Source organism: Benincasa hispida, chromosome 4, assembly GCF_009727055.1.
Source record: "Benincasa hispida cultivar B227 chromosome 4, ASM972705v1, whole genome shotgun sequence".
Lineage (NCBI taxonomy): Eukaryota > Viridiplantae > Streptophyta > Magnoliopsida > Cucurbitales > Cucurbitaceae > Benincasa > Benincasa hispida.
Genome location: NC_052352.1, coordinates 15,246,265 through 15,262,526, shown reverse-complemented (window position 1 = coordinate 15,262,526; position 16,262 = coordinate 15,246,265). Strand labels below are relative to the sequence as shown.

Below are 16,262 nucleotides of genomic sequence, written 5' to 3'. Positions count from 1 at the left end.
TTCATAGACTAGATAAACATTTTAAAAATTATTACACATTATATTTGTGCTTAATTTTTATATCACACACATTATATATATAATTACATGATAAAAGAATCTTCGTTAGAAACGGACAGAAGGAAACCATTAATTGAAAGGGAAGTATGATATTTGATAATAATGGCAACCAAAATGAGGTATATAAATTGGACTTGGTGTTGTTGTCTCATAGACATATCGTGGTTAGGTCTTCTTCATTTCTCTCTCTTTTAATTATCAGTTTTGTCTAGAAATATAAGGGCGTTGATATGTCGACAGTGGAGCAGCTCCAGGGCGATTCCTCTGAACAGATTCGCTATGTGCAATGTGGTCTTTGTAGCACTATATTGTTGGTAAGATCATATATATATAACAAATTTAAATGAGGTAATTAAGTAGTAAATTAGTCATAATAATGATAATAATGCATATAATATGGTTTTGTTTGATGATGATTTGATTTGAATTCTTCAAGTGTTATATATAAATGTTGAATATAATGAATATGAGGCAAGTATATATACGCACAGGTAAATGTGCCATACAGCAACTTGTCGATGGTGGTGAGCGTAAGATGCGGCAACTGCACTGGCCTTCTCTCTGTCAACATGGCTAAGCCCACTTTTATCCCTTTTGATCTTCTCACTTCCCTCTCTCATAACTTGGTACCAATTAACCAACCTCTTCATTTTCTTCTTTATCTTTCTCTTTAATTTTTCTAATTAACTTCTAAGTTTGGTTCTAAATTATTACAATGTGTCAGCCAAAGGAGGGTTTGGGGCAGGAGTTTAACCTCCAGAAACACTACTGCTTGGACAGCCTCAGCAACACATCCGACCTCGTAACCTCGTACCATAACATTATCCAAAATCATGAAGATGATGATGTCAGCATTATTCCACCCACCACTCCAGTTGTTAACAAGCATACGCCTCCATCTCTCTTATCATTTTTTGTTATTATTATTCTACGTGAAATTTTTTATTTTTTCTAATTGTTTAAATCATTTTGATTCTGGTCTCTGAAAATTAAGCCCCGGAGAAGAAACAGCGAGCCCCGTCAGCTTATAACCAATTCATCAAGTAAGACATATGTTATTATTATTTATATATGCACGTAAGAGAGAGTTTGACAAAAGGGTTGGGAGGTAGGGTGAATTGGTTTCATGCATATAATTATTGAAAAATTGAAAAATTGAAAAATGCAGGGAAGAGATTCGGAGGCTGAAAGCGGAGAATCCAGCAATGGCTCATAAAGAAGCATTCAAGACAGCTGCAAAAAATGTAAGCTTTGTGTGTATGTTGCATTAATGATGAAAGAGAAATTAATATTAATGAAACAAATTGGTTGGGATGGCGGTGCAGTGGGCTCATCTTCCTCCGGTCAATGCCCAAGGCCAAGGAGCCGGTTACATGATGATGAGGAAGAGAAACGTAATGTAGCCAAAGGGGGAGCCTGGATGTTAATTAACTTAATCAGGTAAATATATTGTTGAAAATTAAGGTCACCCGATTGATTAATTAACACATATTATATATGAGTAGACAAAACATTAATGTTGAGTAAGAAATTTGAGAGAGTAAATATAAATGGGATTGGAAAGTATTTATTTTCCCTAGCTAGTGTGTGATGATTTATAATTTAAAAGGGTAAAAAAAGAAAGGGTAATTGAGCCAACGACCACATCCAAGTCCATTTTCCTGAAATGAAATCACACTTTAATACAGAATTTATGAATAATTACTTCTATTCTCTCTGTTTACAGTAATTGAATGGATGCCACTGAGATTGAGATTGAGATTGAGATTGAGATTGGTGTCTCCCTTTTCACCTCAACTAAATTCAAATTAATCCTCTCTATAGTATAATATAATATAATATGATAATGCCCTTTTTTCTTCTTATTTATTTATTTATGTTTTTTTGGTTTCATAATTCATAGGTCAAAGTCTGCTTCTTAAAACTCCCCTACTGCCTGCCTGCTTTGGATCTGCGCCCCCAACGACAATGAAACATATTAATTTCATCCTGACACGAACACACCAATACCACCTTTTTTCTTTTCTTTTCTTTTCTTTTCTTTTTATATATATATATATATATATATATATTATTCATGTAACGAATATTATATCCGTGCCTGAGCTGAGCCTCTCTTCTTCTAATTATATATGTATGAGTTTTAGCTTTCTGTGAAACCAAGCTTAGAGATTATCGATCTATTTAGATTGATCGGAGAAAAAAGTATTTTTTGAAAAAATTCATTTTTAATTAAATTCTTTTGATAAAAATTGATTAAAATATATTAAAAAAAAGTTATTTTGAATGATATATTTATATATCCAAACTAAGATCTACTTTTTCCATCATATATATTCGGTGAAATTTACAGTAACTCAGAGGAGTAGCGTTTTTAATTGGAAACACTTTTAGCCACTGAAAGAAAGTACTTGCTCACACTCACTTTTTTGTTTTTGTTTGCTTTGTTATTTTCAGCCATTCCGAAAAAATATATTAATGGGACCCGCATATTTATTAAATGCAATAAATAAACCAATAAAAATGGAGAGATAAATTAATTTATTAATGCTACATGTTTATATTTGTGTTTTTGTTTTATGTTTAATAAAAACCTATAGAGAGATAAATTAAAGCTCGGAACTAAAATAATAGAGAGACTACAATAATAAATTAGCAATGAAAACTAAAATTGAAAATTGTAAGTTACAAAGAATATAATTGAACGAATTTCAAAGTATAGGAAACAAAATGATATTTTAATCATAATATTTAAAACGAGAAAGGAAATTATAAATTGGAAAAATTGAGAGAAAGATATATATAAGATTGGTTGTTGATCATAATATTTAAAACTACATAACAAAATACACTTTGAAAAATTGAAAAGATGCTCTTAATCGGGTATTGAAGATCTCTTACCATTTTAAAAGTTACAATAAATTGATGGGCACTCTCTATTTAATGAGTGCATTAATTAAAAAGCTTGACAACTTGGTGTATATAATTAAAAGGCATGACGACATACAAAACAACTTTCATTAAAAGCCTTTCACGACCTTCTATTTCGTTCTTTACGAACCCTATTATTATATTTAAAATTTATATGCTATGCTCTCCTTCTTTGCTCTTGAGATGGGCTTACTCATTTTAGTTTACTTCTCTAACTTTTACCTATCCATATCTCTATTTTTATTTCCAACGTTTTGTTTTGTTGCAAACTCAAATCAAATTTCATGTCTTATATACAAGATTATTCATAATCAAATTCAAGCTTATGAACCAAAATTCAAAAAATATTTAAAAAGAAAAAAGCGTAATGTTTAGAGGATTAAATGCCCCATATCTAATGTTCTTAAGCTCACATGAAAATTGTGTAGCATTATTGCAAAACGCCATCCAAACCTTAAAGTTTATGTCTTTCTTTTTCAATGGGAACAAAATTTTATAATGGCCTTGGACATAAAATGATAGCTATAATATGATAGTACAATAACATGGTTTATTAAATGGATTTGATATGTTAGTATGAAAAGAGGGTATTTTCCACATTATATTTTATTTTGCCGAATTGCCTACTTTGTTCTATCATTCATTGTGCTATAAGGTTTTCTTTTTCGAAAAGAAATATTGTAAGTAAATTAAAAGATGTTTGATAGACATGTCATAGTATTATTCTCGAGGTCAGAAGTTTTGATCCCCACCTCACATACTATAGAAAATAATTTTAAAATAAAATATTATAAAGTTAAAAATATTACATATAAATGCAACCATCGAAATCTATGGACTAAGGTCATCATTCAAGATGAATTCCTAAAAAATTAGACAAAGAAAAAAAAAAGAAATTGTTGACCAATATTGAAATAGTGTTATGAAAGATTGAAGATGAAAAAAATAAGAATAAAAAATGATGTTTCTAACCTAGATCCTAACTTGTGTTAGTGGATTGTATTAATTTTAGATGAAATAAACATAGAAAAAAAATTGAGTTTGAGTAGAGTTAAAGTCAATTTAGTAACATCTATATGAAAATCAAAAGCATAGAAACTAAATTAAAAAATTTAAACTACGAATATCGTATTGAAGTTAAATTTAAATAAATCATATTGAAAATTTGAAAACAAGAAACTCAAAATATACGTTTGTTCATAATATTTGAGTAAATGTCTATTTGATACTCGATATTTTTAAAGTGACTCTTCAAGTGATAGTTGTAAATAGTCTTTTGAGTTATTATTTAACCCTAATAATTTGTCCCTTCTAAAATCTACCAATAGCTACCAACCAAAATGAAAAAGTAAATTTGTGCCACTTTTCAAAACTTAAAAAAGAAATATATATGTGCCGTAAAATAAAGATAAGTGGGCTGGAGTTCCTCTTCTGAGGCGGCCCATAAAAGGCCCAAGTCAGCAGTACAGATAAAATGGTCCAAGTAACTCACAAGTTGGCGCCGTACATTCTGCTTCACTCTCAGGATGCAAATTTGTGACATATCTCAAATTGATTAACCAATTAAACAATGTTCCAACAGGGATAAGTATTAAATAATATATTTTAGCTTTTCTTTTTAATATGTACAAGGCAAACTGAAAAGCTATGAGAAAATATCTTGTATTAATCAATCAGCATATGGAGATCAGAGTGGTGGACACAAGGAGATAACCCATTTATCAATTTAGTAAACAAAAATCTAATCGGTTCTCTAAACATTTACATTTAGCATTCATACTTTTACACATCTTCACTTTTTTGTTCCAAAATAAATAATAATAATAATAATAGCAGTAGTAGTATAAGAACTTACTTGATCTAGAAACAACCTAAATTAATTAATCATCATATATGTATTGCAAATTATGGGTCACCTCCAGTGATATTGTCTTCTCATTGCGCTCGGCTCACCCCTCGTGAATTTGGCTGTAAATGAGTAAAACCGACCAAATATTTAATAAACAAAGAAACAGATGTGGATTGTTAAAGTTAAAACATATTCACTTGCGTTATAGTTAATTATAGGCTACAAAATGCAATGTTTTTCACCAAACTGACGAGCTTAAGCATTTAAATAGTGTTGTACGTGTGTGTAAGGTGAATTAAACTAAACAGAAATAAAATGGAAAAAAAAAATAAAAAAAATTGGGTGCAGCTTGCACTCATCTATTGTGAAATCCAAACTGATAATAATAACAATACTTATTATTTTGAAGTTGGAAAGGAGCATACGTACGGAGGAATGGATTGGGAGAAATAGTATGGAAATATGCCCGGAAGAATTCAGAATTCTCTTTCTGGAGCTCTTTCCACACTGACAGGTTAAAAAAAAAGGTTAATTAGATATTACTGAATAATTAATTTGATTAATTGAGAGAGAGAGAGAGAGAGAGAGAGAGAGGAGAGAAATTAGTTAAAAGAGTATTGTTTTGTTTTGTTTTGTTTAGTTTAGTATGGACCTGTAAGTGTTATGAGAGGGCGAATGTTTGCATGGTGAGCCAATGCCTTTACGCACTCATCTCGACTCATATGAAGCAGCAAGCATCTCTCTATCAGATGTTGGACCTGCAAAAATTATCACCACGTTTCATTCACTTCCTTCTAATCAATTTCTCCCTAACTAACTAAAATAATAATCCCCAACACTTATAACTGTAACTATTCCAAGAGAGAGAAGGAAATACCATCCGGATATAGGCATGGGGGTGGCAATGGAAACAAGGAACATCAAAGTGGTGGTTGTGAGGCTGCGGGTACATACTATAATTTGATTTATATATATATATATATATATATGTCTATGCTTAATTAGAAATTAGCTAGAATTGGACAAAAACGGCCAATGGAAAGAAAGTACATTGACCGAAAACCAAAAGGAAATATTGTTGAATAAACAGAGAATAGGAGAAGAGAACAAAATAAAAGCCCTCATAAGCGCCAAAGCGGAGAAGATATTTGTGAGCTTTTTATAGCAAAAGAGAAGAAAAAAGTTGAGAGAAGAAAATATTATCCACAGATATCTGAGCGAAGGGCCAAAAGAGCACAAGCAATCCAAACCCATCTCCAACCAGATAAGAATTAGGATATGCAGGATGGAATGGATGGTTATTGCAAAAAAATTTCCCCCCTTAATGGTGACTGATTTTGACCCCTACAATGAACATCCTCTTTAAATTCACGTCACTGCCAATAACACATTATTCATCTACTGTTTTCCAAGTGGCATTCAAATTACAACTACAGATTGATGGTTGATAGATATAGGTGAAATTGAAATTTAAAGGGGGACAAAAGGGGAAGTGAGTGAGATTGTAGATCCCATTATTTATTATTTATTACTTAAGAGCTGCCATCAAAATAAAATTGGCCACAATAATATTGAGTGAGAAGGACGTTGCTGGAAAGCAGTCAAACATAATCATATGCGGTGCTGTTGGCTGATTCAATTGTGAGCCTTACGATGGATAAGTTTTAGTGTATTGTCATAAGCCACGTTGTCTCCTAATTTATCATACATCTGAAATGGAGCCTATAGGCTATATAGGTGCATAATTTGAAGGAATCGAAGGTGCCATCGTCGTTTGAAGGATCAATAAATAACCATCAATACCATTGAGTACAAGTGTAACTTACTTTCTTTTAGGACACTGGTTAGCGTGAAATACAAAGCAAATGAATTGGAAAACCTCATCACCAGAAGAACTAGATATGTTTTATCTTTACTGTATCGATTTCATTTTGAGAATTATATTGGTGAATGAATGGGTGATGTGTTTTTGATAAATGAGTGCAACGTTACTGAAGTAAATAACAAAATTTTATTCATTTTTCTGCGTCTTTCCTCTTCCTCTTCTGCTTCAGGTTCCACTATTTAGTGGTTAAATATGTATTTTCTCTTTCATGATTGTTATCGTAGACCATTAACATTCTGCCATGTGGCTTTTCTTATGCTAATAAATAAAGCTACACGACGAGTGATACCGGTTATGAAGGCCGATCGTCTTAATCAATTCTCTCTGTCGTTTATGCTCTCTACCAATCGTGTAGTAAATTTCTCTATCATCTAAATCCTATCGTGTACTATCCTTCGTGTACACTTCAACCCAATCATCTACATTATATTGTGTACTTTTTGTCGCCTACACGATCAACCCAATCGTGCAGTCTCCTACCCATCGTCTACACGCTTACCTCTATCGTGTAGACACTTTCCCTATCGTTTACCTTTTTCCCAACGATCATCTAAATATTTGACAACGATCGTCTACCCTTTTTTCAAACGATCGTTTAGCCTTCACCTCTCAACGATCGTTTAGTCTTTGACAACAATCGTTTAGCTACCCTTTCTTCTTCTTTCTTACATGGTATCAGAGCATTAAAGCATCCTGCCCTTTTCTCATGGCGTCGAGCTTAGGAACATTTGAAGAAAACTCTACCCTACCAGTAACATCAAACCCAAGCATTCATTCAACTGTTCTACCTCCGACCACCATATCTATATCTTCTCCGTCGTTCACTCTACCCACTACTCAGTGTGTCCCTCCCCCTACTCGAAATCCATTCTACCCTCCGCAATATGGCCCTCCACCACCATCCCTTCGCCCTCACTATGTCGGTGTCCCTAACCATCATCCTTTTCAAAATCCGATACCGATTAATCTCTTCCCTACTCTTCCTTCCCCACAATCCCCAGTCGCAAACTTCCCTCACATGTCCCAATCCATCACCATCAAGCTAAATGATTCAAACTACCTTCTCTAGAAGAATCAGCTTCTCAACCTTATCATGAGCTATGGCCTTGAAAGCTTCATTGACGACACCTATCCTCAGCCACCGAAGTACCTCGACCCTCAGCAAACTCAACTCAATTCCCATTTCTCCTACTGGTAGAAGTGCAATCAAATGATCATGAGCTGATTTTATTCCTCTCTCAATGAAGATAAGATGGGAGAAATTGTTGGATACGAATCCGCACTGGAAATATGGGAAGCACTCTGAACGGTCTATGAATCCTCCTCCACAGCCCGAATAATGGATTTGCGTTCTCAACTTCAGAAAACACGAAAGGATGGCATCAATGTTTCTCAATACCTTGCCAAGATAAAAGACATTGCCGACAAATTTGTTGCTATCGGAAACCATTGTCTTACCGTGATCACCTTATATCCTTGAAGGCCTTGGCATTGAATACAATCCGTTCGTGACCTCCATTCAGAACAGAACTGATCGCCCATCTATCACCGATGTCCGCAGCCTCCTCATCGCATATGACTATCGGCTCGAATCCTAGTCTGCTATGGACCAACTCCAACAGATACAAGCCAATGTCGCCCAGCTCTCACTTCAACCTCAACGTCCTCACTAGCTGCAACCTACCAGGTCATCTTTCTGACCTTCTCCAGCTCTTTCAGGTATTCTCTCTAACCCTCCTTTCTCTACTATGCCTGCCACTAACTATACATCTCATAGAGCATCCACCCGAGCAGCACGACCAACAACCCATCAACCATCCCAATCCTCCAAGTGCCCACAATGCCAAATCTGTAACAAGTTTGGCCATACAGCACTGTTCTACTATAACATCGACGATCCAAAATATAGAACCATTCAACATCCCCAAGCTCATTTTGCTCAAGCAACACCAACCCCATCTCAGCCGCTGTCCTACATTACTACTCCCCCTGCCCCAACAACAAATCATCCCGATGAAGGCTGGTATATGGATTCCGGAGCCACTCATCATATGACCCCTGACCTGTCCAACATCCAACAGCCTGTCCCTTACTATGGTGGTGAACAAGTTGTCGTAGAAAACGGTAAGTCTCTTCCCATCTCTCACACTAGTTCCTCTTCTTTCCTTTCATCTACATCGCATACTCCAATTCACCTTCACTCTGTTCTTCACACACACCTTCAATATCTCAAAATCTAATTAGCATCGGCCATTTATGTTATGATAATAATGCTTATGTCGAATTTTTCCATGACTCCTTTGTTGTGAAGGATCTTCAAACCAAGAGTTCACTCCTCCGGAGCACACTTGATTGTGGCCTATACAAGCTCTCTGTCAATCCATCGGCTACACGATCTGTCCATTCCTCATCTCATCCAACTGCCTTCATCTCAGCAATCACAGATTTCTCTTTGTGGCACCGTCGCTTAGGACATCCCTCTCCTCCAGTAGTTCATGCTGTGTTGTCCAAATGCAAACTGAAGTACAAAAATAAGTCAAATGTATCAGTTTGTGAACATTGTCAAATGGCCAGAGTCATCGTTTACCATTTCAAGTGTCTAATTCTCGTCCACCCTCTCCCTTTGACTTAGTGTATGCCGATGTATGGTGTCCTTCCCCGATCAATTCAGTAAATAGAGATAGATATTTCTTACTTTTTATCGATGCTTTCTCTCGTTTCACTTGGATCTATACAATGAAAACTAAATTTGAAGTTCTACTCTGTTTTCTTAAGTTTCAAGCTATGATTGCGAATCAGTTTTCCATCACTATTAAATCGATCCAAACTGATGGAGGAGGGGAGTTCAAAGCTCTCTCTCCTATACTAGACAAACTTGGCATAATTCATCGTGTTTCTTGCCTTACACACCCCAACAAAACGACACTGTCGAACGAAAGAACATGCATGTCGTTGAAGTTGGTCTAGCCATGCTTGCTCACTCCTCTATTCCACATAGCTTCTAGCCTTTCACTTTCCATAACGCTATCTATCTTATCAATCGTCTACCTACACCTCTCCTTGACAATAAGTCCCCCTATGAAACTTTGTACTCCAAACTTCTTGATTACCAACTTCTAAAGGTTTTCGGTTGCACCTGTTTCCCTTTCCTTCAACCGTTCAATGACAATAAACTCCAATATAAATCTCATCCGTGCGTGTTCTTAGGCTATTCTTCCTTGCATAAAGGATATCTTTGCCTTCATCGCACAACCGGTCGAATTTATGTCTCTCGGCATGTCATCTTCAATGAAACTGCCTTCCCTTTCCTTGATAACTATCCATCAGTCGTTTCTCCCTCACATTCTTCCTCTTAAGTTCTTTCCTTTCCTATTCCAGTCGGCCCTTCTCCCCTACATCAGGTCCCTACCAATTCCAACAGCAATGATGTTCATCACCATCATTCCCTCCACCTACCTCCATCTATACCAACCCTCTCCTCTCATCCTACATTTNTTCCTCTCCAGTCCTTTCCATTCCCATTCCAATCAGTTCTTCCCCCTTACATCAGGTCACTGCAAATTCCCAAGGCAACTATGTTCATCACCATCCTCTATACCAACCCTCTCCTCTCATCCTACATTTGCATCTACACCTCTCAACTAACCCCCTCCCCACCTTTCCCAATCACCTGAACCATCAACCGATCCATCAGCCCCCATTGTTTCCTCTCCCTCACCACAACTTACCTCTACTCTCCCAACTCCCCCTGCTTCCACACACCCCATCCCTACCACATTAGAACCAACATCATCCCTACCCCTCACAACCAATAACCACCCCATGATTACACGGTCTAAGATGGGAATTTTCAAACCAAAGGCTTGGTTTTTCGAGGTTACTGACTTGGATAAAACAGAACTATGATCTTACAAGGAAGCTCTCCTTCATCCAAGCTGGAAACAAGCAATGCTTGAGAAATATGAAGCACTCATCAGAAATAATACATGGTCTCTCATAACTCTGTCCCAGGATTGCAAAGTTATTGGCAGCAAATGGGTGTTCAGACTCAAACAATATCTGGTGAGATTGTTCGTTACAAGGTTCGTTTGGTTGCTCAAGGCTTCAACCAAGACTATGGCATCAATTATTTTGAGACCTTCAATCCAGTAGTCAAGCCTACTACCATTTGACTTGTTCAGTCAATTGCTCTGTCTCAAGACTGGATCATTCAACAACTTGACGTACACAATGCCTTCCTCAATGGTGATCTATCTGAGGAAGTATACATCAAGCAACCACCTGGTTTCATTAGTGATAAACACCCCGATCACGTATTACTGCTACAGAAGGCACTGTATGGCCTCAAGCAAAGCCCTCACGCATGGTTCTCCAAGCTCAGCACCTGCCTGACACAATGGGGTTTCTCTAATGCAAAGTCTGATACATCCATGTTCATTTTCCACAACTCGCATACTTTAATTATTTTCCTTATCTATGTTGATGATATTATTGTTACTGGAACCCCTGCCACTATTCAGCACTTCATCACTTACTTGAATACTCAGTTTTCACTTAAAGATCTCGGTGATCTATCTTTTTTCCTTGGCATTCAGGTGTTTCGCTCTTTAGATCACCTACACTTGTCTCAGTCCAAGTACATACATAGTCTTCTTGAACGTGCACAACTCACTAACTGCAAGCTAATTCACTCTCCAATGGCTGTTGGCGCCTCACTGTCCCTCACCGATGGATAATCACTGGACAGCCCCTTTGAATACAGAAGCCTAGTTAGTGCTTTTCAATATTGTACACTGACCAGACCAGACATCAGCTTCAGTGTCAATAAGCTCTGTCAGTTCATGCACGCCCCAACCACTTCACATCTTCAAGCAACAAAATGGCTCCTTCGGTACCTCAAAGGCATGGCCAATCATGGTATTCTTCTAACAAAGTCCCCTGTTTTGGCTTTGACTTGCTACACAGATGCCGATTGGGCCAGCTGCCTGGGTGACAAGTGAAGCACGAGTGGATTCTGTGTCTTCCTTGGTTCAAGCCTTATTTCATGGAGCTCCTCTAAGCAAAAGGTCGTCTCTTGATCCAGTGCCGAATCAGAATATTGTGGTTTGTCCAATGCTGCCCTGAGGTTTTATGGATCCAATCAGTTTTCACTGAACTTGGTGTCAAAAACATCTCCAACCCTCTGCTGCTTTGTGGCAATCTCAGCGCCACCTACATGGTCGTCAATCCTATGCTTCACAACTGGACAAAACATCTTGAGATTGATCTTCACTTTCTCAGAGAAAAGGTTGCCTCCAAATAGCTTTCAGTTTGATTCCTTTCCCTTTGAGGATCAACTAGCCGACATCATGACAAAAGTCTTACCGAGTCCTCGTCATCTCAGTTTGAAGACCAAGCTTACAGTCGCAGCAGCTCCTCGTTCGCTTGCAGAGAGATGATAAATGAGTGCAACATTTCTAAAGTAAAATAACAAAATTTTATTCATTTTTCTGCGTCTTTCCTCTTCTGCTTCAGGTTCCACTATTTAGTGGTTAAATATGTATTTTCTCGTTCATGGTTGTTATTGTAGGCCATTAACATTCTGCCATGTGGCTTTTCTTATGCTAATAAATAACGCTACACGACGAGTGATACCGGTCGTGAAGGCCGATCGTCTTAATCAATTCTCTCTGTCGTTTATGCTCTCTACCAATCATGTAGTAAATTTCCTCTATCATCTAAATCCTATCGTGTACACTTCAACCCAATCGTCTACATTCTATCGTGTACTTTTTGTCGCCTACACGATCAACCCAATCGTGCAGTCTCCTACCCATCGTCTACACACTTACCTCTATTGTGTAGACGCTTCCCTATCGTTTACCTTTTTCCCATCGTCTAAATATTTGACAACAATCGTCTACCCTTTTTCTCAACGATCGTCTACTCTTTTTCCAAACGATCGTTTAGCTACCCTACTCACCCATAACACACTCAGCCCACTTCACATGCTAGATTGTGACTTGTCATTTTCTCCCAACCTTTCCTCACACTGTGACTTCACAAATTTTCAAATGGAGAGATTTTTAAGGAAGAAAAATGCTCATGGAAAACATGAAAAAATAATTTGAAGAAAGGTCATATTTATAAATTAATTTGTATGTACATCCCTTAATGAAATAAGGCATCTGATGACATTGAAATGATGCAAACTTTAATGAAGGGTCACATACCATTTATTCTAATAATAACTACATCGAAGAACATCCTCATCAAATTTAAATCTCAAGACTACATAACCCCCACTCTGCCTTCCCCTAAATCCATGTTTTAATGAACTCTGGACACCATTCGGTATCTTAAAGTGGGGCAACCGTATTTGGGCTTATGATCATCAATATAGTGAATAATAACCCAATCCTGGAAGAGAGGAAATCTTTTCGCTGATCATATGCTTTAGGCCCTAATATTATGTTTGAAAATTTCAAATAAGTTTATTATGTTTTAATAATTTTCAGTTACACCCTTGTTGTTGGCATATATTTTAAGTTGGACTTGTAGCAAATGTGCAAAACATGATACTATTTGAATTGGTAGAAAGAACCACTTCCTCCCAATAAAGATGTATAAAAAACATAAAATGGTAATCGGCAACTGCCCGGACTGCCCTCAAAGTTCGATTCTTGAAGATCAGGGTATGATAAATCATTCGCCAGTAGCTCACTTCAATTCATGCCATTACAAAGTTTTGTTCTAAGAAACAAAAACCATGTTCCAACTTCTGAAGACAATTTCAAAATCCGTTCTAACTTCTAAAAACAATTGTAAAACAAATCCTTTGTTTCAGTAGTGGACATTGGAACACTACCAATATCATTCTAGGGTTACTGCAGACAACAACGTCAAACACAGAGAAACAATGGTCCCTCCTAATGACATCCTTCAAAGTATAGTCTACACATAATTTCCAAGTCAGACGTCCTATCAAACAACAAGACCTAAAACATAGCTATGAGACTGAATCGGACTTCACAAACTCATTTCATATTTCTAAACAATATACAGGTCAAACTAAAGCTCTATTGAGTTTTGAGCATGTGGGAAGGATAACAAAGCATCCTTTATTCTTTGGTCAAGTGACTTTCACATCCATTATTCAACATTGAGAAACCAAAAAACATAAGCATTTAGAACAAATGACGCAATATAAACATCTGATGATAGTTGTATTAATTGGTTTGCAATAATGCAGAGGTACAGACAGCATTTCACAAAGCCAGTTAAGAGAACGGAAAGCTTACCAGCATGACTAACTACATCCTTTCTTTCTAACCAACTTCAACATTAATTAAAATAGAACACAGTTCTGATATGTAACTCCTAGAAACTAGCAAACATTTAGAAGATTAGATGCCTAATTTCGTATAAATCAACAATTAAACAAACCGGGACACCGAGTTAAGCACTGAATCTTTCCATAGTTTTTCTTTTATCTCAAGTAAACGTCAAAGCTGACTCCTGCACATGAACAAGCAGAAAACTTGTCCCCAGCCTAACTGGTATCAGACTTATCCAGAGCTGAAACAGAGAGCGATTAAAGTGTGAAAGGGCTGCGAATTATAGAAGTAGGCAAAATTGTACATCAACAATCAAACAACTCGTGCATGAATGTAGAGAAGGAGGACGAAAGGGATTTACTATTGTAATTAAGAAGCTTCTCAATAAGGTCAACATGAGTCATGAGCATTCGCCTACAGCAGTAGCGAACCAAACCCAGTGCATCAAGTGCATCCCTAATACGGGGAAAATAAAAGCATTAGCATCTCCAGAGAAATCTAGTAACGAACAGTCTTCAAAAATCAAGACGGAATACAAGAGGTAATTTTCCTTACCCTTCTGAATAGTCTGCCTGTAGAAGATCAAGGTAATGATCCCACTTGTTTCCAATCACCTGAAAAGACAGTGGCACATAGAAAGATAGAGAAAACAGGAAAATGCAATTCTCAGAAGAAGCTGAAACTATAGTTCTCCATGGCTTACCTTTCCGCAAGTGAAGCAACGCACTGGGATGATCATCTTCGCTTTCTCTGTACAACGACAACCCTTGTGTTTGTGTACCGTCCCACGCTGCCTCACTCACAATTTCACCTTCAGGGTTTAGCTTCCCATTGGCATTGACCCCTTCGGCATTTCCTTTTCAAATCCTTTCTCTTTGGGCTTTGACCTACCATACCAGCCCATCTCGCAAATGCCCATTCCCTTCATGACCCAACATTTTAAATAATACCAAAATTATTATACATGCCTAAAATGCAATTACACTTTATATTATAAATACATCTACGTTCATTATTCTTTTTTCCTCCTTAAAGTTTGAAGGCTCGATCTTCTATCTTCGTAACTATTGATATTATGGTTGAATTAAGGTTGACATCATTTAAGTTATCTATCATGCTCAAAACCTTTCTCCATCCTAAAAATTATAAATTAAGTTAAGCATAAAGGCAATGTAGCAAACACTATGGATGTATAAACTTTTTTTATTTCACATATTTTTTTAATCGATAAATTTACCATTGACCCAAATTTAAGTATCAAAAATTGAAATTATAGAAGTATATTATGGTGGAGCTTTGTTTATAAAAAAAAAAATAAAATAAAAAAAAAAAAGGTAATGAATTTGAATGAGATGATATAAATAGGATGAGTTGTAGTTGTAGGAGAGAGAGGAATAGAAAGAAATATAAATGATGTAGCTGGTATGGAATTGGAGATTAAGGAAGCAGCTAGAATTGTTGGGTTTGGATTTGTTGTATTGGTCCATGGCTCGATGCTCCCAAGGAATGAAGAAAACGTTTTTTTTTAAATAATAATTAAAAAAAAAGGTGTGAACAGATAATGATATTTTCAAAGAACATATATACATAAAGAGAAGGGAGGCACTGTGTTTGAGGCCCCACTCACCGCGTTGCCTCTTCATTTTTGGCTTCTTGGTCAACAAATTTGAACTTTCATATTCAAATGCACCAGCCACCAAACACAAACACAAACCGTTTGCAACCTTCAAAACACGCCTTTCCCGTTTAAACCACCGCTTATTTGTCAACCATTTTCAGCACTTGTCAACTAAACTCCCTACCTTTTTTTACTCATTTAACTTGCTCATAAACAAAAAATTTGATCAATCTTGATACATTTTACACAAGTAAATTACAATTGAATGTTACGGTTTCCATCTCAAAACCAATCAACTATGAGAGAAGTAGTTCATTTATCTTATAAAAAGTGTGAAGTTACTTGATTTTTCTAATGTAAGATCCTCAACATGGTCCTTCGAAATGTGTATTTTTTGGGTTCATCATTCTTGATCAAATAATAATTTTTTTTTATTATACCAAATACCATTTGGACTTTATGAACTCTAATACCATTAAAAGCTAAAAAGTTATGGAGAAAATGGGGAGATAATTTTGTATATTATGTCATTCAATGAGGAAGATGACGACGTCAGTCCTACACACAAAGACCTAAAAATTCTTAAAGGAATGCAACACGTGT

The 16,262-nt window shown here is 36.3% G+C and overlaps 3 protein-coding genes across 4 annotated transcripts; 1 reads left to right on the top strand and 2 right to left on the bottom strand.

The window, feature by feature from the left end:
• The first annotated feature begins 235 nt into the window (after positions 1-235).
• Positions 236-2,198, top strand: LOC120076711 (axial regulator YABBY 4-like). Its single transcript, XM_039030608.1, has 7 exons — positions 236-374; positions 552-686; positions 785-947; positions 1,055-1,103; positions 1,229-1,304; positions 1,386-1,500; positions 1,964-2,198. The coding sequence occupies exons 1-6, from the start codon at positions 291-293 to the stop codon at positions 1,461-1,463; spliced, it is 585 nt and encodes a 194-aa protein (XP_038886536.1). The 5' UTR covers positions 236-290; the 3' UTR covers positions 1,464-1,500; positions 1,964-2,198.
• Positions 2,199-4,637: 2,439 nt separating this feature from the next.
• On the bottom strand, positions 4,638-6,025 carry LOC120075271. 2 transcript variants are annotated; one of them, XM_039028491.1, is made up of 4 exons: positions 5,718-6,025; positions 5,493-5,598; positions 5,266-5,347; positions 4,638-4,959 (listed from the first exon to the last, which is right to left on the bottom strand). In XM_039028491.1, the coding sequence occupies exons 1-4, from the start codon at positions 5,790-5,792 to the stop codon at positions 4,941-4,943; spliced, it is 282 nt and encodes a 93-aa protein (XP_038884419.1). In that variant the 5' UTR covers positions 5,793-6,025; the 3' UTR covers positions 4,638-4,940. The 2 variants fall into 2 exon arrangements, with proteins under 2 accessions (XP_038884419.1, XP_038884418.1); XM_039028490.1 differs by having other exon boundaries at positions 5,270-5,347; positions 5,718-5,987.
• Positions 6,026-13,890: 7,865 nt separating this feature from the next.
• On the bottom strand, positions 13,891-15,063 carry LOC120076022 (DNA-directed RNA polymerases I, II, and III subunit RPABC5). Its single transcript, XM_039029800.1, has 4 exons — positions 14,745-15,063; positions 14,597-14,655; positions 14,403-14,497; positions 13,891-14,282 (listed from the first exon to the last, which is right to left on the bottom strand). The coding sequence occupies exons 1-4, from the start codon at positions 14,778-14,780 to the stop codon at positions 14,257-14,259; spliced, it is 216 nt and encodes a 71-aa protein (XP_038885728.1). The 5' UTR covers positions 14,781-15,063; the 3' UTR covers positions 13,891-14,256.
• Positions 15,064-16,262: the final 1,199 nt, after the last annotated feature.